This window comes from Phoenix dactylifera, chromosome 6, assembly GCF_051530095.1.
Source record: "Phoenix dactylifera cultivar Ajwa chromosome 6, Ajwa_hap1_PhDact_Kaust_v1.1, whole genome shotgun sequence".
Lineage (NCBI taxonomy): Eukaryota > Viridiplantae > Streptophyta > Magnoliopsida > Arecales > Arecaceae > Phoenix > Phoenix dactylifera.
The window spans coordinates 22547120-22572748 of record NC_143195.1 but is presented as its reverse complement, the minus strand read 5'-3'; the positions used below and the strand labels follow the sequence as shown (position 1 = coordinate 22572748).

Here is a 25629-nt window from a genome sequence, read left to right as displayed (position 1 = left end):
ATTTTTATTTCAAAATAATTTAATTTTTAATAATTAAATTTTCTTAAATATCTACAAGTAACCTATTTGGTATTTTATAGAGATTCAAGATCATTCATGATATAATACCAAAATTACCCTCAATATATTCTCTAAAAAATATATCTATTAATCATATAAAATATATTATAATAAAATATTAATATATTTATTTATATACTAATTATTAATATATTCTATAAAAATATATTTATTAGTCCTATAAATTATTAATCCTACACAATATATTAATTATTATTATAGAAATAATATTTTTATTTATACTTATAATATTTATTTTAATACCAATAATTATTTTGATTAAAAAATTAAGGCAAATTAAAGTAAGATATTAAATACTTTTATTATATAAATATAAAGTACAATAATATATGTCTACTATAATTATCATTGAATGATAATATGATAGTAATATCATTAATAATATATTATATCATAAATATAATTATACATAATATTATTATAATATATTAATAGTATATTGATATACTAATTTCTCTATAAGGTTGAGATGTATTTTTGTTTTCAATTTTTAACTTAAGATCAATGTTTTAGGATGATTTTGAATTCTGGATCTTAAAGACAGATGTTCTATCACTGGGTTGGACTGTAATTTAAAATATGGAAGTGACTTGGAATCACTATCACATAAAATCACCCTGGCACAATCATCTCCTTCATCAACATCATTCTCCGTCTTTCGAGTTTGTTACCAAAATGCCCTTGAGTGGCTTTCTTGGTACGTTGCCTCCCGCCTCGTGGTAGAATAAGGAGAGTTTTGCCTCAACAATTTCAGCGCTGATGGTGACGTTCAAATATCAGCGATAATTCGGATAAAGGGACAGCTTCCAGGTGCGTCATCAATCTAATACCACCTTCTGATCAACATCAGACGGCTCGAAAACTCCACCATCTCGATGGAACATCAGGTCCATCCATCGGTACAGTTTGGCTCACCGGGAACGCCACCAGATTCAAAAAAAAAAAAAAAAACGTTCAAAATATCACCGCTCCAACGGTCTGTCGATTGAGTGGTCCAGATGAACATTTGGTGGCGCCCGCATGTGATGCCACAAACAGCAAGCTCCAATGTGGTCCTCATGGCCCCATGCAGACGGCCGCATAATTTTATTCTACAATCTATTTCTTTTCACTTTTTTAAAAATTCTCCCACCCTCCCTCCCGGTCTAATATATAATTATGATAATAATTAATTTATAGAAAGCGTCAGAATCTGGTAAATCTTTGGACAGGAGAGCCAACGCCCCCTTCTCTCTCTAATTAGCGGGAGTTGGAGCTGCCTCGGTGATTCTGCTCGCGTGCTTGCTTGGTTTGGTGGAGTCGGAGCGAGCTCTCGTTTTAGTTGGTGGAATTAGAGGAGGAAGAAGAGAGGATGGCGGAAGAGGAGTCGAAGAAGGTGGAGGTGCAGGGCTCGTCGGAGACCGCACCGCCTCCGACGGAGCCCACGAAGGACGTTTCTGAGGAGAAGGCGGTGATCCCGCCGCCTTCAGAGGAGAAGGCCGACGATTCCAAAGCTCTGGCTGTCGTCGAGAGTACGACCTCTGCTCTCTGTCTGTCTGTTTGCTTGTGTTTTCGCGAGTTAAATTTTAGCTTTGGATGAAGAGTTGGAAAGATTATGTGAATTTGGGTGAAATTTTAGGATTTAAAGAGTCTTTTTCTGCGGTTTAAGTAAACGTTGTTTAATTATTTGTCTAGTTTCTGGTAACAATTTGAAGAAGATGTTTATTAATCTGTCTTTTCTTTTCTCATGGAGATGATGTAGTTTACGGAATTACTTTTTCCTGGAATAATTTGCTTTTTCTTTTTCTGTAACTTTGCCAAAAAAAATTGCTTTCTTTTTCTTCAAAAGGTGTTCTTCTATATATTGGATAAAAACTTCTTATTTACAAACGTACGAATTGAATCACTTTTCCTTTTCCTTTTGGAATAAAATTTAAACATAAGTTTCCATTTCATCCAGAGGATAATTTTGGCATTTTTATCTCTTAATCTAACCGTTTAGATCTGCAATAGAATCATAAAATATTGATTTTTAATTCAGACTTATCTTATCCCCTTCTTGCCGACAACTGGTAGTTTCTGGTGCACTTTCATGCCTGACTCGAGTATCTCGTATTATTATTACTACTACTACTGTTATTCATTCTTGATGATATTTTTTGTTGAGATTTGGAGCTGGATTCCTCCTGCAAAGCTTGTTTGGGAATTCACTACTTTATATGTGTAAATTTATAGAGTCTGTTTAATTTGATGCAAACTTCACCTTTTAATTTAATAAAAAAGAAGTTTTTTTTCTGATAATTTCTATCATAGTCAAAGGGAAGTTCTCTCCTGCGGCTTTCACGGATTGCACTACCTTTACATGGAATAAAACAATCATATGGTCCGTACCTTTTCCTTTTTTATGATTATAAATGGGATATTTTGAGGGGTAGTGCAAATTATTATGATTATGTTTGCTTTATAGCTTTGTAGTTTCTTCAGAGCCTTCTGTTTTGGCGTGAACCGCACCTACCAAACCGTGTGCATGGTCTATAAGAATATTTTAGTTTGTTTCCTGGTTCACCTTTTCCCCAACCTAAAGAATGTGATACCGTCGTCAATCATTAAGTTGGAAGATGCTAAGTCATTCACCTCTAAGATTTGTCTGATTAAATGAATCTTTGAACTAGATTTTTAGTTGATCTTCTTTCTTAGTCATTTCCATGGGCATCTGCAGAGAATTCTTTGCGCAGGAGTCTACGTAGCATCTTATTACTGGAAGGTGGGAAAAAATTTCTTGTGCTTGTTATATACAGTGCAGTACAACTGAATTCTCTGTGTTTAGTAGAGTGGAATATCATGAAAAGTGATTAAGAGTCCAGGTTTAAAGTTGCAGTCTAGATTTTGAGGCCTATTATGTTTTTTTTCCCCTCTTTTCTTCTTTGAACCATTCATTCAAGAAAGAGTGTTAGGAGACTACAATGTTAAAGGATGAAAGGTCAGTAAAATGACAAAGTGTCTACTCACTACGTTAATACAATGGGTCACTTTTATTACTACCTGTACTTTATATTTTTTTGATATAAAAATGTTGGAAGGCATTGGCTTTCGGTGATTGAGGAAATGACCACTATGTTTTGAGAATCTGAAAGAAAGGCAAGCTGTCTTGGGACTTGGGTTCAATAGTTGGCATCCCTTCCCATATAACATCTGGGGAGGTCCTAGGTTCAAACTTCAAATCCAGAAGTTGGGCTTTCCACCATATTGAGAGAGAGAGAGAGAGAGGTATGGGTTTTCTCTATTGAATAGTGCAAATCATTAGATTTATGCATTTAATTTACATGGTTTAGGTCTACACTTTTACATTCATTGTCCATGCATGTCTCTATGTGCTCTCATTCTTTGCACATATGATCTTTCTTGATATACTTGGAAGGTGTTGGATTACCTATATCCCAATGGTTAATTTCCCTCAAGATGCCTCTAACATACCTATACAAGTCTCCTGAATAGTATCACCTAATATGCCAGTGTTCCCTCTACTCATAACTCGCATCAAGTTGTGAGGATCATTTCTATATAACCTTTCATGGATTTTTCGTTTTGCAGTGGTTGCGGATACTCCAACAGAGAAAAGCACAGGGGGTTCGACAGAGAGAGGTAACTGTTTGGAAAATGATAAATTGAATTGGTAGTTTACTGTTCTGTATTGTCTACCTGAAAAATGAAAGGATTTCTGATTCTGGCACTTCCAGTTGCTATACTTGCAAGGCTTGAAACGGAGAAGAGAATATCTTTAATAAAGGCATGGGAGGAAAATGAAAAGGTTAAAGTTGAAAATAAGTAAGTTACTATATCTTATCATTCAAGTGGTTATAAATTATTCTCCATTTACTTATTCAGCATCAAAAAGATACATCTTGCATTCACCGCCGCCCCCCTCCCCCTTTTTCCAAAAAAAAGAAAAGAAAAGATGCATCTTGCAGTGGAAATCCAGATAACTGAAAAGCTATAACATATATGGGTTCTTCTTTTAAGGCTTTATATAATCGCTACAGCGTAGCTCCATTAACTTCTTACCTATTAAACCAATAGATGAATGGCTCTTGAATGCTTTTTCAAATAGCATTATGAAATATTGGGAAGTTACTATGTCAAATTGGCTGGGTCTTGATATAGACCAATTGGTCATATTAGGTTCGGAACTGCGCCATGCCGGTTTGGATGAACTTGAGAGTAAGAATCCCCTCCCAAAAGGCTAGCAGGTTTGGGGATAATCCTTGAGATGAACTGGAATACATTCATCCAATTTCAAAAAATTGCCCTGGTACCTTTTTGTCTCCCTCTCTAAATGCTTGTGAAAACCCTGTCTCTCCCCACCAACCCATCCCATTTCTTGCTATGCCTACCTTTCCTGTAAGCTAGCCATCTTTGTTTTGTCAGGGACATCATCTTCGCTGGCATCAAGGATGTGTGGTCAATGATCATTGAAAATGATATACTGCAGGTTCTTTTCAGGCAAAAAAGGTGGTATAGTGCAGGTTTTATTTTGTTGGTCGATACTGAAGTGTGTCTTAAGGGTGTTCCATGCTTCTGGCATGCCTTGCAACTAATGAAAATAAAAATTGTAAAGCCCTACAAATTTAAATGGATCAGATAGTTCAGCAATATAGAGGGTTCTAGTATTTGAGGTGAGTATCACAAAAAATATCTTGCTAAGTTGAATATGTTGAAACTAGAAATCAAGTTTATATGAGCAATGTTCAGGAAAATGTAAACCGAGATGGAAAACTTATTAAAATGGTACAGCCTTCTGCAAGAAATATGGATTTCTCACTAGGAGAGGGACTTGGATCAATCTTGAAATACCTAAAGAGGAGGGACAACCTAATGCCACCTAGATGAGTAGGGATGTGAAAAAGTTTGTGCTAGGTGGAGGAGGTCCTTATAAATTGGTGAAGAAGGATTTTTTAAAGCCAAGCCAGTTATGGGAACTTGTCTAGTTAATTGTGCTAAAGAATTTTTTTCTCAAAAAATTGTGATAGAAAAAGTTACCTTGTGGCATTTAACATGTCTCCAAGCATAGAAATTAATAAGTATCATACATTATAAGCCACTTATTGGGAACTTCTCTAGTTAGTTATGCTAAAGATTTTTTTCTCAAAAAATAGTAAAAGAGTTGCATAGTGGTGTTTAAAATGGCTCCAAGCACAGGGGTTTATAAGTATCATACAATAGGTTAGACATGTCAAGAAATGATTGAGAACCATGCTTAGAGCCTTTACATGTAGAATCATCTTAAGACATTTCTTCAGATTTTGGTTAAAATTCACAAAGCACATTAAATAGTGTCTCTTCTATCAGCTATCCTTATCTAAAGTGACAGATGCTTTTAAGCTGATATTTGCAGAACTGCATTTTTTTTAATTAGCAATCCATGTGCCCTGAAAATGAGATAAACATAAGTTGACTCACCAGTCACCACTATTAGTTCTTTGTTCTGCTGATTGTCCGACACTTAGGTTTTTTCAAGTTTAAATATCTGTCGTAAGATGCTCTAGGTTGATGAAAATTTTATCAACTTTGTGTAATAGCACTGTAGGGTTTTTCTTAGAGTAGTGCATTATCTCTTTTCATCTTAGTGAATGATTGTGGAACATATATTGTTTCCTTTACCATTCGTATCTATCTATCTATCTATATATATATATATATATATATATCAGTTTTCAAGTTAAAATTAGGTTCCGACAATGTCAAACAGGGCTGTGAAGCAGATGTCATCTATTACTGCATGGGAGAACTCAAAGATGGCAGCTATGGAAGCTGAGCTGAAAGCGAAAGAGGTAATCAATTTCTTGTTCTGTTTATTCTACAAGAAAAGTTTTGAGCCTTGTAGTTCCAGTCTACCCAACTCCTTAAATACTCGTAGTCATCTGAGATTAACACAGTGGCCACAACAAGAGCAAAAAACAGGCTGTTATTAATTTAAAGTCAGCCAAATAAATAGACCTCAATAAGGCATTAATTTTAGAAGTGATGCCAAGTAGTTGAATCGATATTTGTTTCTTATTCTTGTTAAAGGAAGGCATTAGCTGGAACAAATCATCTCTTAAGACTAAAACTCCATTTTGAAGATGGAATAATGAGAAACCAGGAACCTGAAGAATTGGGAAAAAATTTAAGAATATCAGGTGTCCTTATGCTATACCGGTGCATATTGAGTATACGATATTGTATCAGTACTAAATCGGTATGCTGAACCAACTTTTGTACCGGCTGGTTTAACATTATACCAAGAATGGTAACAGTATAGAGTTTGGTACCAAGATTGCAAACCTCACTCCTAACATGTTTTTAGACAAAATAAGAAATAGAGTAATGTCGAGATTGCAACTCTGCCAAAACAAATTGACAGTCAGTGTAGTCAAAAATAATTCAACAGTTTGCTAGATCATCCTCAAATAAATGTTACATCGTTTTTAGTTGAAAAGTCTATTATATGCATTCAAACATTATGAATTTTATGCATCAAATATTCCAGAGGAACAAACTTGAATCTCTGCATGAAATATAAAGAACTACTAATTTTATCATACTTAATAGTAGGAATCATTTTTCTTAGAAACAAAAGTAGAAATCTTTATCATTCAGTTTTTAAGTCATTTCTAAATTTCAAGAAGCATGAGCCAAGCTGAACACAGGACTGGATTTCTCTTGGGTTGTTCTGGTTCTTGAGATCCCATCAATGGGCTCACATTTTAAGGGTGTCTTATATTATGTTGGAGTGAAATGGCTCGCTATGTCCTCAAATTCGAACTATGACTGAGTTATAATTGTACCTCATATCCATCTGTCCTTTGATTCATATTATAGCTCGTCCATTATCCATAAGACTTATTCTTGTTTGTGCTCCTAAACATGAATGTGATGCCTTTGGATCTAGATGCTTGATTACTAACGGTATAAATGGTATTCTCATCAAAAAATAGCATCTGATGAAGAAGCAAAATGAAAATGAACTTGCTCCCCGTTGTAGTATATAGTGTGTTTCTTTCCCATGGTAGGAAAGCATAATTGACCTAAGAACTTAAATAGGTCTCCAGCATCTGCATGGTAATGTAACTTGGATAACTTCTTTTGCCTACTGTTTTAGAGAGCCCGCAACCGATGCTTTTCTAATGTGAGCAGGAAGAATTAGAAAAAATGAAGGCGGAATATGCAGAAAAAATGAAAAACAAGGTGGCCATGATTCACAAGGCAGCAGAAGAGAAGAGAGCATATGTTGAGGCTAAGCGTGGCGAAGACATCCTGAAGGCAGAGGAAACGGCTGCGAAATACCGGTCCAAAGGGCTTGCTCCAAAGAAGATTTTTGGGTGCTTTGGGGCCTAGGATCCGGCTAGAAAGAGGGGATTTGATGGTACAATCCAGCTCTGATCTGTTTGTTTCTTTCTATGTTTTTGTCTGTGGGTTGTGTTGATTTAGCTAAAACTTTGATGGGAAATTCCAGCGTCTGGTGTGTGAAGGGTCATGTTCTTGTATATAGTTCTAATCTACAAGAACGAAAATTTGGTTCTGTACATTAGTATTCTTTTTAGTTTGTGGAAAAAGTGAAAAAATACATTCATGTGTGCATTTAACACCACATTAAATTATTTGCTAGTGTTGAAATCCTTATATGTTGATATGCATATATTTATACAAAAGATATTGAGATGTACGAAGGACTGATGAAGTAAAACTTGTTAGTTTACAGAAGAATGGTGCTAAGAAGCAGCAATGGAAGTAAGACTCCGGTAGTTAGGTAGCTTCTGGTGGATTCTTGACAGGCTACCAACCAATAAACTGGGATTTCACTACCGTAAACGGATGGATGTGTGTGAGGTCATGCAGTTGTTACAATGATATCATCTGCAGTATTCAGCATCAATGCGCATCAAACATCGGAGAGTTGTTGAGTTGCTATCGTTACAATTAGTTGGAGAACATCAATTTATTGCGCACTATACATCTTTAGTAGAACATTTGATTAGACAATTTAATAAGAATTAACTTTTTTTTTTTTAATAGATAGGATGAATTATACAAATTTTGTATAAATATATCCAACAAACTCGGAAAATAAAATATCTCGAAAGGAGGATGGTATGGTTGCGCAATCAGCCCACAACACATCGCCAGGTTCATTTGCCACAAAAGATGCAACTCAATCCGGAGCTCTGTTGGCCTCACTATGTAATCAATTACAAACCGCTAAATATCTTAAAGCAAGGGGAGTTTGTCCGCAACCCCGGTTTGCCTCCGAATCTAACCAATCACGGTAGCTGAGTCACCCTTCAGATGGATGAAATCAGCCCGTAAATAGAGTATTGCATAACTAATGCCTGCCCATGCAACTCTCAACTCGGCTCTAGGAGCGATAGTGTCATAAATCTGACTCCATCCTGCACCGCAGGAAGAAGACCCGTGGAGAAAATTGCACTTTAGCTTCAAATTAAGTATATTTTAGTTTTTCTTTTTAAAAGTAATTTTGACAACACATTTGGAAAGGCTATGTCAAATCTCGACCCTTGGTAAGGATCCGCAAGGCTTGCAAATTACGATCTCATTTTATCAGTGTTTTTCTTATCCACTCCCTTTCAGAAACAGCTCGCTGCTTAGGTACCAGTTTTAAGTCGGAAATTGGGGGTCAAAAACTCGTGGTGGTGGTTCGTCTACCTGCTTACATAAAACAACAAAAATGATGGCAATACTAACAGACATATACACTTAAGGCATGTAGAATATGAGGCTGTTGAAACTGAAGTTGTCCAAAAGATGATGTTAAATAGAACTTAATGATAATACTAACAGGCATGGAGGGTCTCACCCTAATCTCCCCAACAAAATTAAACTTAAATTTGAATTAATGGTAGGTTTCTTTTCCCCCGGTTTCCAGCAATCCATTTGGAGCTTCATGTTGTTGCAGCAAAGCTCTTGTTTAGGCATGAACGATGAAGAATTTGACATATGTTAAGTGAGGCTTCCATTGTTGTTACCTCAATGAGGCCCATACATGGTTTTTGGATGCATAAGTATACATGTATAAAACCATTCTTTGGTGGCTAAATTTAATGACAGCAGGTGAAATATAAGCATACCTCATCCTCAAGCTAGTTTTCCTTCAACAGCTTCTTCCTCATATATCATTTGTTTTAAAATTCAGAGACTTGTTTTATTTTAGAAAGCAAAACTTATAAAATGTTGTGATGAGTTATTGGATATTTAAAAGTAATGAAACTTGTGATGATACGTATTCACAAAGTGCACATTCACATGCAATTGGCCACGGAGAAACATATACAATTAATTTGAAAAGTGAAAATGGTGAAAAGTTGCCGTAAGTTTTGAAATATTTTATACAGTTCAAAAATATTGACTGTTTATTCATGTAAAAGCACGAAGGAAGCAACAAAACTAGATAATATCAAAATATATTATTACGTCCACCAACAGATAGCATTATTAGTTTCTAAGCCTCGACTGTTCTTTGGTACGTCGTGAATAATTGATAAAAAAAAAATCATGAATCATAAATTGACTCTTGATAAGTTGATTGCTTGAGAGTACTTAGAAAATAATCTGGCTAGTTGAAATATATATATATATATATATATATATATATATATATATATATATATATATATATATATATATATATATATATATATATATATATATATATATATATATGTGAGGCCCAATAGTTCCACATCAGAAAGACTCGTTCCAGAGCTTGGGCATATAAGGCGGGTGACTCCAAATCTTGCAGACGCGTTTTGGGAGGAAAACAAAACCGGGGAGGGGTGAAGGACGCTTGCGTGAAGCCCCAGAACCGGACAATATCTGGCAGGGGAGCCCCGTGTTCCCCCCTCATGTGGCCCCCACGTGGGCACTAGGTGCCTCACGTGCCTCGCAGAGGTGGGGGCGTGACATTTGGTATCAGAGCCGAGGACGACTCTTGTCCGATAGTGGGAAGGGTGTGAGGCCCAATAGTCCCACATCGGAAAGACTCGTTCCAGAGCCTGGGCATATAAGGCGGGTGACTCCAAATCCTGCAGACGCGTTTTGGAAGGAAAACAAAACCGGGGAGGGGTGAAGGACGCTTGCGTGAAGCCCCAGAACCGGACAATATCTGGCAGGGGAGCCTCGTGTTCCCCCCTCATGTGGCCCCCACGTGGGCACTAGGTGCCTCACGTGCCTCGCAGAGGCGGGGGCGTGACATTTGGTGTGAGGCCCAATAGTCCCACATCGGAAAGACTCGTTCCAGAGCCTGGGCATATGAGGCGGGTGTCTCCAAATCCTGCAGACGCGTTTTGGGTGAAAAACAAAACCGGAGAGGGGTGAAGGACGTTGGCGTGAAGCCCCATGTTCTCCCCTCATATGGCCCCCACGTGGGCACTAGGTGCCTCACGTGCCTCGCAGAGGCGGGGGCGTGACATTTTGGTATTAGAGCCGAGGATGGCTCTTGTCCGATGGTGGGAAGGGTGTGAGGCCCAATAGTCTCACATCGGAAAGATTCGTTCCAGAGTGTGGGCATATGAGGCGGGTGTCTCCAAATCCTGCGGACGCGTTTTGGGTGGAAAACAAAACCGGGGAGGAGTGAAGGACGTTTGCGTGAAGCCCCAGAACCGGACAATATCTGGCAGGGGAGCCCCATGTTCTCCCCTCATATGGCCCCCACGTGGGCACTAGGTGCCTCACGTGCCTCGCAGAGGCGGGGGCGTGACAATATATATATATATATATATATATATATATATATATATATATATATATATATATATATATATATATATATATATATATATATATATATATATATTAATGGAGTATTTTTCTGTGATATGAAGGAAATGGGAGGAGACGTTGGGAGAAAGGGCAACGGAAAACTATCATGGGTTAAATCTTACGGTAGAAGTGGTCATTGATTGGGCTGGACTTCCCTGATAGGCCTCTTACGGTACCTTGAGTGGGCCTCTTAGACGAAAGGCACTTATCCAGGGTAGGCTCTTTGTTGGTGACGCAATTTAATAAGCCTCAAGAATGGTTTTCTTAGGGCCAACATCATTTTGGGTGTAAGTAGAGTAAGACAATCTTACATAATACATGGTATTGGCATTAAGGAATGTACACGGAATCAAGTTATACTCTCAAGGAACTGGTGAAAATAATTTCTCTCACTGTTTTACATAAATTTATATTTAGATTTCTATTATTTGTATATTTATGATAAATATGATATATGATACTTAGATAGCATTAGGTTGGCCCTGAATGAACTTGAATGCTCTTCACCAACTTTCTCAATAATGGAGGATGTGATCTTTTAGTTCTTATTGAATGCACTTGAATATTATTTTTTTTTTGTGAACTCATTTTCTTTCTTTTCAAAAGACTTTTTTTTTTTTTTTGTTTTGATCCTCAATCACTTCTCTTATCTTCCTTTTGGTGTTTCTATGCATTTATACAACCGTAGAGTGGTTGGAAGATATTCCAGTCATTAGAGAGGCTGAAAGAGCCATTGTGAAACAACAATGGTCTTTCTAATTTACAGAAAATTAGTCATTACTATTGTCAAGCGCAAACGGGTCGACTCGATTTCTTTAAGAGTCGACTATTGATCTTTAGGGGTCGACTCGCGATCTTCGAAGAACGACTCGAAATAATTGTTGTTTTTACTATGCTCTTTTACCTGTGGTCATTGTACGATCGACTCTTTTGGTTTAGGGGTTGACTCGTCCTTTAATAGCAGTTGACTCATTATCTTTAAGGATCAACTCGTCAATAAGCTATTTTTTACTACTTTTTGTTTTTTGTGTATGGCCATTTAGGGGCCAACTCGTTTGCTTCTGGGTTGACTCTTATTCAGCTGGAATCAGCTCGTGATCATCATGGGTCGACTCATTAACATGTCATTTTTTACTGATTTCTATCTTGTGTTTGTGACCATTCGGGGTTGATTCGTTTGCTTTTGAAGTCGACTCTTGTTCAACTAGAGTCGAATCGTGAACTTCATGGGTTGACTTGTCAATAAGCTTGATAGAGGGAAAAATGGATCGTCCAGCCCACAACTAAAAGGCCGCCTAGTTTCGGCCCAGTAAACACCAATGACAGACGATTGAATCTTCACTTCGGCCCAGGGCCAGCTCGTTCTTGGAACTCCGTCGAAAGCTCTACCAACTCCAGACATTTGCCGACTCCCCCGACCAAGCACGGGATACCTCCAGACAATCGTCGGCCCGTTCCGACCAAGCTCGGGGCGCTGACCCTAGCAATACGCTCCGACTCTCGTGCTCGGGGCACTCCATCGAGCATATTTCGGAATCCGGGAACCCGAGCTACTCCTAGCACCCGCCGAGCCGACTTCATCAAATGCATGATGCGACTACTTAACGAGCTCGGCCTTGCCAATGACCATACCCATGTACGGGCCTATGCCCACCTACGTGGCCGTACTTGACCACACTATCGTCTCATGTCTCCATAACCGGCCAACAGCAGTCAGACGGCACCTTGACTACTCCGGCCATACCCTGTCGTGACTGTCAACATCCTACCATTCTCAAGAACGGGTTGTACTGCACGTCACCAGCCAACCTGAGCTGTGCACCATCCGGCTCAGAGCCACGGCCCCTCATGATGAGGACTGACAGTACCTCCGCCACCTAGGCCACTCCACCGAGGCTATAAATAGCTCGGTCAGGTAATTTCTAGGGGACCTTTTTGGCTAGACCAAATTTATCCACTCTAACTTGATCGTCGGAGGGCCCTTACCGGAAAACACCGTTGAGGCTTTGTGCAGGACTGCGGCCGTCGCGCAGGAGTTGGATTCCATCTTCCCCTTTCAACCATCGGTGACTCCCTCGGCTCCACCGACGTGGTCACCCTCGGGCCAAATTTGAACCACAACAAAGCTGAATTTTATTGCTCTTTGTCTTTCTTCTGAGTCTATTTTGGGGTCAACTTATTTGATAGATGTCAACTCGTAAAGGCGTATTAGTCTATATCAGTGTGCCAGGGTCGACTTGTTATATTCTAGGGTCAACTCTTGAGATAGCCTAAGTTGAAATTTGTTGTAATTGCATGTGAACATCCAAGGGTCGTTTCAAGGTGTTCTTGGAGTCGATTCTTTTTGTATAGAGCTTTAGATAGTTAAGTTTCATTTCTCCATATTGAGAGTTATAGAAAGATTTTTTTCTTGACTTCCTACAAGCATTTTAGTACTCTCTAAACAACTGATTAGTAAACTTTCTACTCAATTATTTTGTATCATCAAAATCAAACATTTTGGGTTAACAAAATTTATGATAAAAATTATTTTTGTTGGTAATTATTTTTGCAGGTGGCTACTATGGTTACTTGTATAGCATACCATATATGGCTATCCAGGAATGCATGGACGTTTGGTGAGAGTTGCCCCCACCAAGGTTCGTTGCTGAGAGGGCCCAGAGCCAGGCAGCTGAGATGACTCAATCACATCTGTTGAATGGTACCTTGATAACTCAGGACATCTGGGGCTCCTATCTTGCTCCTAGAGCGTCTCGCCTGGTATTCTTTACCTGGGAGCCCCCACCCCCAAGCTTTCTCAAGATTAATTTTGACAGATGTGTACTAGATGGCGATAGTAGGGGAGGAGCGGGCGTCGTCATTAGGGGTAAAGACTTCAGGGTGGTTGCGGCTGGTGGTTGTCAGATTTTCGATACCTCTATCCCAGAGGCGGAGTTGAGGGTTGCTTGGACCGACTTAAGGTATGCCTAGTGCATGTTGTAGACCAATACCTTAGTATTGGAGGGTGACTCGGCTACTGTCATTGGATGGATCTAGCAAAGTGTGGGAGGAGTGGGTGATTACAATCCTCTCCTTAGGGATATTCGGGGGATGGTGAGGGGTGGGATGGCCCTGTAGGCCAAACATGTATATCGAGAGGCCAACGGGGCAGCAGATTGGATAGCTTTCTATGTGGCTAACCACTTTGGGGAGATCCCATGGCTGGGGGAAAGGGAACTACCCGGTGCATTTCGGGATTTGTTATCTTTTGACTTTTTTGGATGTATTCATACCCGCTATGTGTGATACATCCGTTTTAGCAAAAAAAAATTATCTATTAACTTTTAGCAAAGATAATATTTCATAGTTAAATATATCTTTATTGGCAATATATAATTTTGTTGCATAATACTAATTATTTGGAATTTGTCATTTATACATCATTGTATAACTCCCACGAGAGAATAGTTTTGGTTGCAAATTAATTATATGATTTAGCAATGATAGTGTTTCCTCATTAAATATATATTTATTAGAAACATATATAGTTTTGTTGCAAAATATTAACTTTTTAATGATGTAATGGATCTTGTCACATATACATGTTTTATACCTAATAATTTTTTATGTCAATTTTTTATGGTTTAACTTTGTCATAAATTATGCAAAATAATTTTGATTTTCTACAACAATAATATTTCATTGCTAAATATGTGATTGATTCTTTTTCAAATATATGTACTTCAAGATATTTTTTTACTAGTTAATATTACATATATCCAATATCTTTTAGATGTAACAGTTATACATTGATATTATATGCTTTTGATGTATTTAAAATATTTTAATAATTTAAATATGCCATTTACAACTTCATTCAACTACAATCTATTTGAAAATAGTTTTATATATATATTAGTGATCATTGATTAATTAAAGCTATCTTACATATACTTTATTAATATCGGATGGTGCATAATATCTTTTACATACTCTCATGAAAAAATAATAATAATTAGAGGGGAAATAAATTTAATGAAATTGATTTTTTTTAATATGGATTTACTTGAAATTTTTTTGATGGGTTAAATATGTTATAAAGTTTTAGAAAACTCGGCTAGTTGGTAGGTGATGACAAATTTTAGTAATGCTGGGTGCACCATTGGTGTTGGATCAACTGGAAGGATGTTGATATGAAGAAAAAACATAGATCTAGGTATCTTGACTATCAAGAATTTTTGCCACTATCACACCACCTTTCGAAGGAGATTTATCTAAAAAGAAACTTAGCATGGGGCTATAGTGGAAAGATTTTAGCACGGGATTATGGTAAGGTTATAGCGTGGAGCTATAATAAGAGATGTAGCATTGAGCTATGGTACAAAAACTAAGTTATCCTTACTCCTATGAATAGAGATAAGTTAAAGATAAGATAAATGAATTGGATTACTTGATTGTCAAAAGATTTTTTATAGAATACAATTTTACTTATTTATACAAATATATAATAACTATCAGCAAATATTACAACAGTCCACTTCAATAGTCGTTTCTCACGTTTGATCCTTGCCCCTATCGGTTCCTGCCAATCATCTTCCACATTGCACAAGTATAATCATTCTATGACTATCAGGCTGATAATCATGCCTTATTAGTCTTTAACTTATCCTGACATAGCTTGTTTTTGGTCGTCTTCCTTTATTTAACCTATAAAATAGTTTTCAATTCTTGAAAATCTGAGACCAGTATATTTGCCTTAGTCTTCTATTTGACTGATTTAAGACTTAATAATTTGGCTTAGTTTTTCATATCTTGATCTTGTAAGCATGCATGAATTAAATTATTTGATTCGATTTTTTCGCTGCATTTTTTGAAACTTAAAAAGAATTACGTATGGCTTGATCCCCCTTATGAAGGGGTACGTAGGCAACCCGATCAAGTTCAGCCATGGTTTTTTAAAAAAAAATTCAGCATGCTTAACACCGAAGAACCTAGGATTCACTTTCACAGGCCCCGAGGCCAGATGGTTTTTCTCCAAAGGTATTGGCATATAATTAGGCATAATGTGACAGCGGCGGTTTAACAGTTCTTTATTATAGCTACAATGCCACGGGACTGGAAACGGACCTTCATCACTCTAATTTCGAAGGGGACAGGGTCCTACGGAACCGAGCTACTTTCGTCCAATCAGCCTCTGTACTATTTAGTATAAAGCCATTGGGAAGATTCTAGTGCACAGTAAGGGGCCTCCTTCCCAGACTAATTAGCCCTGAGCAGGAGGCTTTTGTTGGGGGGCGGTGCATCTTCGACAACATGCTCATTGCCCACGAGTTCATGTTTGACCTCCAGCATGCCCCAGGATGGAGGAGCCTGAAGGATATCAAACTGGATATGAAGAGAGCTTTTGATAGGATGAGATAGAGCTTTGTGATCAGTAACTTTTTAGAGAGCTTCAAATTTCATCCATTGTGGATTAGATGGATCTTGGGATGTATTCAGGCCCCATCTTTCTCTATTCTAAGAAATAGCTCCTCCATGCGCTTCTTAGTAACTAAATTCAGCACTTCTCTAATTGTTGAGTAATTATATTGCATAGTATCAAGACACATACTATCCATAATTCATAAGAGGGTCTTCGATCATACATAATGCTAGGTCGTAGGCTGAATCAGCCTTTACATTAATGGTTCAATTTTCTACAACTTAGCTTGCTTAACTTCTATGGTATATCAGTAAGCAAATTTCAAGATCTCCATGGTATCATCCTCGGTTGTTATATCATGATCGGCCGAACTCCCTATTTTGATGCTTCATAGTCCGCAATACGTTCCCACACTAGCTAATAAACCAATTCATCCATCACAAGGATGGGACTGACTATCTTCACCATAGGACTCGTTGGTTATACTATGGTCTTGCATATTGGCTTTCAATTATGGACACAAGTCTTTCAAGCCATCCTGCTATTAGAGTCGAAGATGTTGCTTATTGCTCCAAACATGGTCTTAATATTGCAGTTGCTTTCTCTACAGCTACTTCCTTTATTTCCTTTAGTGGCATGATTGTGTCTATGCAACTATTACACCAAACATAGCATGATGATGACTACACAGTGTCCCACCGGACATGCTAAATCACTTGTTACTACCCTTTCCATCACATTCAGAGAGAGCCAGGGAACTTGAGAACTCCGAAGAACTCCATATGTTGAGGTAGAGAGCATGCCACCAAACTTACCTAGGCGAGACTTGCCACCGGCTTTGGGCTAGTCGAAAAGATGTGGCACAAAGGGAGGATAAAGAGTAGTGTGGGTTGAGGTTTCTTGACATTTAAGGACTTTTACCACTATTGTACTACTGATCGAAGAAGATGGAGTAGGATAGGGGTGTAAAGCTAGGCTACAGTAGAAGGTTGTAGCGTTGAGCTACGATAGTTGTATAGCATTAGGCTATGGTAAAGGTCAAGAAGCATGGGGCTATGATAGATAATGTAAGTTATACCTAGTCATAGGATAAACAACTGAGATAAATTGATTGGATTGATTGTCAAAGACTCCATCTATAACACACTTTTAGTTATTTATACTAATATATAATAACTACTCTCAAACACAATAACCATCCGTTTTGATGGTTGCTTCTGACATCTAATCTCTACTCCTGATGATTTTGATAACTACTACCAATTGTCCTTCCACTCCACATGTACATAAGACTAGAACGATAGTCATGTCTAATCAGCCTTCAATTTATTCTAACGTAGTTTGTGTTGGCCATTCTTGTTCGGCCTACAACATAGTCTTCTATTCTTGGTCTTCTACCAACTAATAGCTAAAACTTGATGTTTTAGCCAGTTTATCCACATCATGGCTAAATTTTAACTATTTGGCCTAGGTTTCCACCTTTAGTATGATTTTATAGCCAAACCTATTCGATCTTTGCAAGAGTCACATGTTTCTCACCTACTCCAATTTTATCAAGCTTAAGCCATGTGATGATTGCTCTTGGTTGCTAGCAAGACTATTGAGATATAGTGTGAATACCAGCCCACTATTCCATATAACATCACCACATCATCCCTTAACCATGAGTTTTCCTCCACCAGGTCTATATCCCCATCCATATCCTCGTCAACCTCAGACGCATCATCTTCTCCTAGTCACTTTCCTACATCATCTTGTGACATTAAATCAAACCCCTTGCATCACTCTATCAGCTTACTAAGTGACCTACCTATCTAAAGGATTGTTATTGCTCCACTATCACTACCTCAAGAGCCTCACACCAAAAATCCTCATCCTTGGTGATTTTATGCCCAAGTATATCTTTTGCACTCTCTAACTATTTGACATATGACAAATTTTCCACCTTTCATTGTGCTTTTCTCTCTGTCCTCACTTGTATTATGAAACCTAAAACTTTTTCATAGGCTATCAAATCCCCTTAGTGGTGAGAGGTAATGAAGAAAAAAATTCAAGCCCTTGAAGCAAATAATACTTGGACCGTTACCACTGTACCTTCATGGAAACAATCTGTTGGTTGCAAATGGGTATATAAAATCAAATACAAATCTGATAGTACTATAGAGTGATATAAGGTCAGGCTTGGGGCTAAGGGATTTACACAGCTGGAAGGCATTGACTACTATGAGACTTTTGCTCCAGTCGCCAAACTTCTTGCAATTCGTTGCTTACGCAACATTGTTGTCGTTCATAGTTGAGATCTTCATCAATTTGACATTAATAATGTATTTATATGGAGAACTCTATGAATAAGTCTATATGAAAATTCTCCCATGTTACTCTCGCCAAGGACAGAATCAAGGTCAAAAGTTCTCTCAAGCCTTACTTGAAGTTGGCTTCTCTCAGTCCCATGCCGATTATTCTATTTTTCTTTTGTATTCAAGGTACATCCCAACTCTTCATCATGTGTTATGTTGACAATATCATCCTTAGAGGTAATGATATTGTGGCTATTGATATATCTAAGTCCTATCCCCACGTCAAATTTTATATTAAAGATTTGGGATTGTTGAAATACTTTTTTGGCATTGAGGTTGCTTAATCTAACAAAGGCATCAATCTTTCACAATGAAAATATACTTCAAAAATTTTAGAAGATATGGGTCTCTTGGGAGCCAAAACTGCGGAGACCCCTATGGAGCAACACTTGAAGCTCACAGTGTTTGATGGGTCATTGCTTAATGATCCTTCTTCCTACCATCGTCTCATTGGCTGACTCATCTACCCCACAGTCATTCAACTTGACATTATCTACCCAACCCATATTCGTAGTTAAGTTATTCATCCACCACATAAGTTTGACCTTAATGCCACCCTCCACTTGTTTGCTATCTTAAAGGCACCCCTAGCTAAGGCATTCTTCTTTATTCTTCTAGTTTTCTTCATCGTACGACTTGTTGTCACTCAAATTAGAGCAGTCGTCTCAAGACTTGGCACTCTTCTACTAGTTCTTGCATTTTCATTAGTTCTTCTATTTCTTAGAAGACAAAGAAACAAGTCACTATCTCGTGCTCCTCCATCGAAGCCAAGTATCATGCCATAGTTACAATAGCCTTTGAGAAGCAATGAATAAAATACTTGCTCCATGATATAGGTATCACTCATTTTATATCTATGATATTGTATTGTGACAATAAAGCTACTTTTCATATCTTCATCAATCCTGCATTCTATGAACACACTAAGCATAGCAAATTAGATATCTATTTCATTCATGAGAAAATCCAGTCCAGCCGACTCCATACCAAGTTTATTTCTTCTATTGATTAGTTAGCTGATGTTTTCACCAAAGCCTTGGGCAAAGATACATTTCGTTTCATTATTTATAAGTTAGGCATTATGAACTTCCATGCCCAACTTGAGGGGGAGTGATGAAAATCATGCAACCAAATTCGCTATAGATGGCTAGCTATGTAATCTCATATAATCACACCGGTTAAGAACCTACTCTCTATTGCCGGAGACCATGTTCCTTCGCTGCTCTTTCCTAGATTCTTCGTCGATTCCAGGCTGGTTCCTGCCAAAAACAAGGCTTCTCATCCTAGGAGTTTGCAAGTATGAGAGAGTCCTCTCTCTGTCTGTCTCTCCGAGTTTCTGACCAACAAATCTAGAACCAAAGGACTACTTCTCGTGATGAGCTATTTAAAGGAATCTTTCACTGTATGGGAAAATATGACAAAGTTATGCAATTCCATGTGATGTAAATCATTTCTTGATATGGCTAGCTATGCAATTCAAATGCATTCCATTTCTTAATCAAATTTCATCACATGTTTCTAGCCTAAGATTGTCTATATTTATGTGGACTTTCTTCACATGCTTCATGGACCAAATCTTGTACAATCTTTTTGACGTTGGGATGTTGATCCCGTATGAAGTGTATATAAAACCGTTATCATAGCTAATGAAAACCAAATGAAAAAACTCTAAATTTCCTCATTAATTTCTTGTAGCAGATTTTTAAGTTTTTTATGTTTATTTTCATTAGTCATATCTTTTTTTAAAAAGTTAGTCCTTTTTAAACTAGAAAAAAAAAATCGACCTAAATTATAAAAAACGAACCTCACTAGCATACATAGAGACAATGTATCTCAATTTACGAATCATCAATGAAAAAACCAAAAACCTTAATCATACTTTCACCAAATTTTCAATTTTTTTATAAATTTTTTGAGAATTCGAGTTCAATAAGTTAAGAAAACTCATCCTTCTCTTGACTAAATTAAAGTGCAAGTATATTTATCATTTACATCATAATTTTTTTTTACAAAAAATCTTGAACCATAGCATCGTATCCCATACTTTACACGATACTTGACATGCTCAATGCTGCATCTTCCAACAAGCATATATATCAAAATCTTAATATACTATTTGTAGAGTGGTTGGTTGGATGCCTAATCAACCTATGCTTACTAGAATGCCATACAATAAGGGTGACTTGCTGTCCCCGGCTCTTGCAGGACTTGCATGTTCTTAACATTTCTAGCACTAATAAAGCTCATCTTGTGGTCACCATCTTCACAAAAACCACTACCAGAAAACACAAGTATAGTGACGGGAATTTCCATCACTATACCGTGTTTCCGGTTACTAATACAAAATTTCTGATTGGAGCTTCCGTCACTGAATTGGTTACAAAAACACGCGTCATAAAATTTTCAGTGACGACGGCGATTTCCGTCACTAAACTCCGTGACTGAACCACCGTCACGAAACCATTACAAATCCAAGAGTTAAATATTTAAGAAATTATGTATTTTCCGTCACTAATCACTCACTGAGTAGTGACGAAGGTAACTTGGTCACTGATTTTGTCACAGAATTCGGTCACTAGTTTGGTCACTAATCTGTCATCTTCAGTGACAGATTTAGTCGTCACAGACATGGTCACAAATTTTATTACTAAATTTGTCATTAATCCTGTCACTGACTTAGTGACAAGGTTACCATCACTAATTTGTCATAACTTACTGAGCAAAATCAATTTTTAGTAACCAAAAGCTTGTCACTAAGTTTATGGTTGCTCGTCACAATACTTGGTAAATAATTCAGTAACCAAATTTGGTCACTGATCACATTTCAATAATCTGGTACATTTGGTACATTGATTGGCTCATAATAATAATAATAATAATAATAATAATTAATAGCGAAGGCATTCAACATTATGCAAAAGTCATTTAACATGTCATTCAAAATAGGCATCAATATGTCATAAATCCATCAAAGTCAAAGTCCAAAAGTATGTCATAGAAATCAACAATGATTTCATTCCTTATAAGAATGCAAAGACCTATCATCTAAGGCAAAAGCAATCATAATGAAGCATGAACAGCAAAACCAGAATCACCATTACTCTTCTGATTTGCATGCCTTGGTCCAAAGCCAATCTCTTCTCTTATCTTTTGAAGAACCTCCTCTTGCCACGGTTTCTTTTTGTGCTCAAGAATACCTAGAAAGTCTTCACGCGTGTACAACTCTGGAGCTTGACTTATAGAGGTGGAAGAGGATGATGATTGCCCAATAATTCCAGTGAGATCCTCTAAAGGACTAAAGCCATAGACACGGCCATGAGTTGGGACATCAGTTGCCTCAAACCACAAGTTATAATCACGTGGTGAAGCATCTAAGGTAGAGGCATCACCATATTTTTTGGAGTATTCAGCTGAATACTTTGTCTACCAGTTGATTTGAAAGCAAAGAAAAACATTATGGTAAATCAACCAAGAGATAAACATGAGCAAACTCAATAATATTTATGAATCATAAAGAAATTATACATACCATGATAGCTTCACTTCTCTTATCCACATATCCTTCCATGCCTTGCTTTGTCTTATGCATCCGATTAAAAGATTCAACTATTGTTGGCTTCCTACCGAACTTTATTTTCTACAAAAAAGAAAAAAAATTTATTAATATATAATGGGCTGATTTGAAATGATTGAAAAATAATATAAAAATTATTATATAAATTCAATTGAATAAAGATGTATACGAGTCGTTCGTCATAATTGACAAATATGATTGATCCTCCACGGGAGATGCTACCATTCTTCATGGTGTTTCTATTTTTTTTGTTGGCTACTGATTTCTTCTTCCATTCTGGAAAAATCCAAATGTCAATTAGTTTATTCCAATTTTCTCTAGAGATCCAATTAGAAAATTTATCACGGGCTCTATTTAAATCTCCTTTTGATTCCACAAGAGCTTCTGACTTCTGACCCTCCCTAATCAGATTATCAACCGGAGCATCCAAGCATGGCCTTAGACTTAGAAGTATCCTGAATTAGTGTTAAATCCATATATCGAATTACAAAGCGGCTGGATAAAATGACCAAAGCTAAAAACAACGAAATGCAGGTTAATGCAAGAGTGGAGACATAGATACATCGTGTCTTTTACGCTGAATTTAGTGTAATGAGACCGATTCTCTTCGATCTATTCCAACAGAAAACAGTTCATATATATTCTGAAGACAAACTAAAAATTTATGTTAGATAATATGGTCTTGTAGGTATAAATAGCTCAATAGTTACAGCAGGATCATCACCCGTTCCAAAACTCCTTAGCAACAACATCCATCGGATTCTACCCTAGATCCCCTACTTTCACGTTTTAAACAGAAGCTGGAAACCAAATATCCCGGCCAAAACGTGACAGTGTGACACCCCTCCAAGCTAGGCTAACAAGGTCGAAGAGAAATCCCATAACACCATATTTCATTAGCAAAAATCATGGCAGTAACTAAATCCCTACTCCTCGTACTGCTCCATTAGCGATAACATAAAAGAAAACGAGGGGCAATTAAATTCGGTCACTTGAATGCCGTGTCCAGCGACGCGTCGTGGAGGTCGCCAGAGAAGAGGGAAAAGCTCCCGAGATGGCTGGAGAACAGTCCCAGCTCGTCGCCACCGAAGTCCAGGTACAGCTCGTACGACTCCTCCGACGTGCCCTCCACCGCGTTCGACCCCGACGAGTCCACCCCGGCCACCTGATCCCCACCACCACCTTCAACGCCGCCGCCCGACACGCAGCTCTTGTTCTCCGTCGACGGCTCCCCCTTCACCGCCGCCATCGCCGAGACGGTCACAGCTGTTCTCTGCTTCGTGGACGACGACGACTCCGGCGAGGACCCGGCCCAGGGGGCGCTCTCCTGGGGTGCAGAAACTGGCTTCCGGAAGGCGTCGCCGACCTCGGAGTTCCAGATGCGGAGGAAGAAGTCGGGCCCCGGCTTGGGATGGGTGCTCTCGGAATGATGGGAGGTGGAGACAGAGGCGGAGGCGGCGGAGGAGAAGAGGAGGGACTCTCTGGACAGCCGGGCCTCGGCCTCCAGACGGGCGCTCTCCCACTGGGCCATGTGGCGGGTGGCGGGGAAAGAGGAGGAGGAAGAAGCGCCGCCGCCGGTGGTTCCGGGGGAGGAGGTGAAGGTGGCGGGGGCGTAGGTGTCGGGGTTGATGCCCATGCGGAGGAGGCGCCTCTTGAGGTGGGTGTTCCAGTAGTTCTTGATCTCGTTGTCAGTCCGTCCGGGCAAATGGGCAGCTATGGTGGACCACCTGCGATGAAGAGTTTAGATGAGAGGCAAAGACAAAAAAAACAAAGGCCAATGGGATGGGACGGCGTGAGATCAGTGCAATAAATTGAGTCTGGGAATCACGACATCGACATGATCCGGCAAGAATGGCCAACAAAAAAGAGAAAAAGTATAGTAGTCCCCGTCATGATGGAGTATCAAAATATTTATGGCAGTGGGCCCCATTGTATTTGAAACAGAAGGAGTGCTCCATATATAATATAAGTGGATGATATTATTGCATATTATTATGATGAAGTTTCTTTGACGCATACTTGTTACCGACGATCCCGTGGAGCTGGATGATGGACTTCTGCTCCTCAAGGGTGAAGGGACCACGCTTGATGTCTGGCCTCAGATAGTTGGTCCACCGGAGCCGACAGCTCTTTCCGCACCGAAGAAGACCTGCATTTATTACCACCACCTACGCCTAAGCTTAATTTAGTTTAGCCCCACACTCAATTACATTGCATTACCTTACGTTACCTTACTTGCATGCCAGCAGAAAACAAATGGACAATAGACATCATGTTGCATGATAAAGATAACCCAACGTAAACATGGCATCATACATTGCAGAGGACAAAGATTTGGACAGTGCTGGATTAGGACGAGATAATGACACAACTGGGCTCTCACGGCTTTTCTGTTCTGTTTAATGATACAGTTTTGACATTAAGAGAGATAATACGTGTGGATGAGAAGGAGGGAATATTTTAAAGGAAGCCTTTTGTTTTGAAGTGTGCAAGTAAATAAGACTGATAGAAACGCCAGTTTCTCCCGAGAGAACCCGCTGAAATTAAAAGGGAAAGCTCGAGACAACTGCACGGCTAAAACGCTAAACTCGCTGTGGCACCAAACTGTAATTCGTCTTTCAAATTATTTGGGCAGCAGCAGCAATTGCAGTCTTCCGCCTAGAAATTCCTATACGGTCTCCCAATCCGCCGTCCACGAGATCGCACAAGAAAATTCGACCGGCAGATTGATAGCCCCCATAAAATACTATGCGGACGTTTCGTCCAAGAGCATAGCTCGACTCTTGAAGCAAAGAGGAAAGTTTTTAAAACATGGAGAGGAGAAAGAAAAATATTTGAAAGATTGAAAAGAAGACAACCTACCTGCAAGTTGTGGAAGGGAACGCCAGCTACCATGGCCGTTTGATTGGATGTAGTCGACGAGGATCTTGTCCTCCTCCGGCGTCCAGGGCCCTTTCTTCAGCCCTTGCTTGTCACAGCAGCGAGCCCTTCCCATTCCGACTTTAGCGCCCGCACGCGCCGTCTCTCTTATATAAAAATATTCGCACGCACCCAAAAGACCACAAAAGGATAAAGAGATAAGAGATAGAGAAGAGAAGAAAGAAAGGGATTAGAAGTTGCAAGGCTGTGGATGCTTCTAGCCTGCCCGGGAGCTATAAATGCTGGGGGCCTGAAATGCGACAAGCCAGAGAACTTGAAATCAGGCTTCTCTCAGATCGTATTCAATAAGACAGACAAGTACGTAGAAGCCCTCCTAAAAGGAGAGCAAACTCAAATTTAAAACCACCAGCAACAGAAGATTTTAGAGATTCTCACGTAAAAGAAACGGCAGAGAGAAGTAAATGCGACGGGGCTTACGTACAGAGATCAGATAGAAGTTGGTCATGGCTAAGGTGTAGGTCTCGTAGCCCGCTGCTTGGGTTAGG

General features: G+C 38.7%; 2 protein-coding genes across 6 annotated transcripts; one reads left to right on the top strand and one right to left on the bottom strand.

The window, feature by feature from the left end:
* The first annotated feature begins 1233 nt into the window (after positions 1-1233).
* Positions 1234-7719, top strand: LOC120103708 (remorin-like). 2 transcript variants are annotated; one of them, XM_039126792.3, is made up of 6 exons: positions 1252-1592; positions 2780-2824; positions 3652-3702; positions 3798-3885; positions 5807-5888; positions 7234-7719. In XM_039126792.3, the coding sequence occupies exons 1-6, from the start codon at positions 1433-1435 to the stop codon at positions 7432-7434; spliced, it is 627 nt and encodes a 208-aa protein (XP_038982720.1). In that variant the 5' UTR covers positions 1252-1432; the 3' UTR covers positions 7435-7719. The 2 variants fall into 2 exon arrangements, with proteins under 2 accessions (XP_038982721.1, XP_038982720.1); XM_039126793.3 differs by lacking the exon at positions 2780-2824 and having other exon boundaries at positions 1234-1592.
* A 13844-nt stretch (positions 7720-21563) lies between these two features.
* On the bottom strand, positions 21564-25387 carry LOC103710296 (transcription factor MYB17-like). 4 transcript variants are annotated; one of them, XR_016395731.1, is made up of 5 exons: positions 25067-25387; positions 24224-24353; positions 23197-23931; positions 22160-22267; positions 21564-22053 (listed from the first exon to the last, which is right to left on the bottom strand). XR_016395731.1 is itself a non-coding variant. In XM_089923893.1 (4 exons), exons 1-4 carry the CDS (start codon positions 25197-25199, stop codon positions 22261-22263), a joined length of 1005 nt encoding a protein of 334 aa, XP_089780019.1. In that variant the 5' UTR covers positions 25200-25387; the 3' UTR covers positions 21564-22260. The 4 variants fall into 4 exon arrangements, 2 of the variants coding, with proteins under 2 accessions (XP_089780019.1, XP_008794182.3); XR_016395732.1 differs by having other exon boundaries at positions 24224-24372; positions 25067-25385; XM_089923893.1 differs by having other exon boundaries at positions 21564-22267.
* Between the last annotated feature and the right edge of the window lie 242 nt (positions 25388-25629).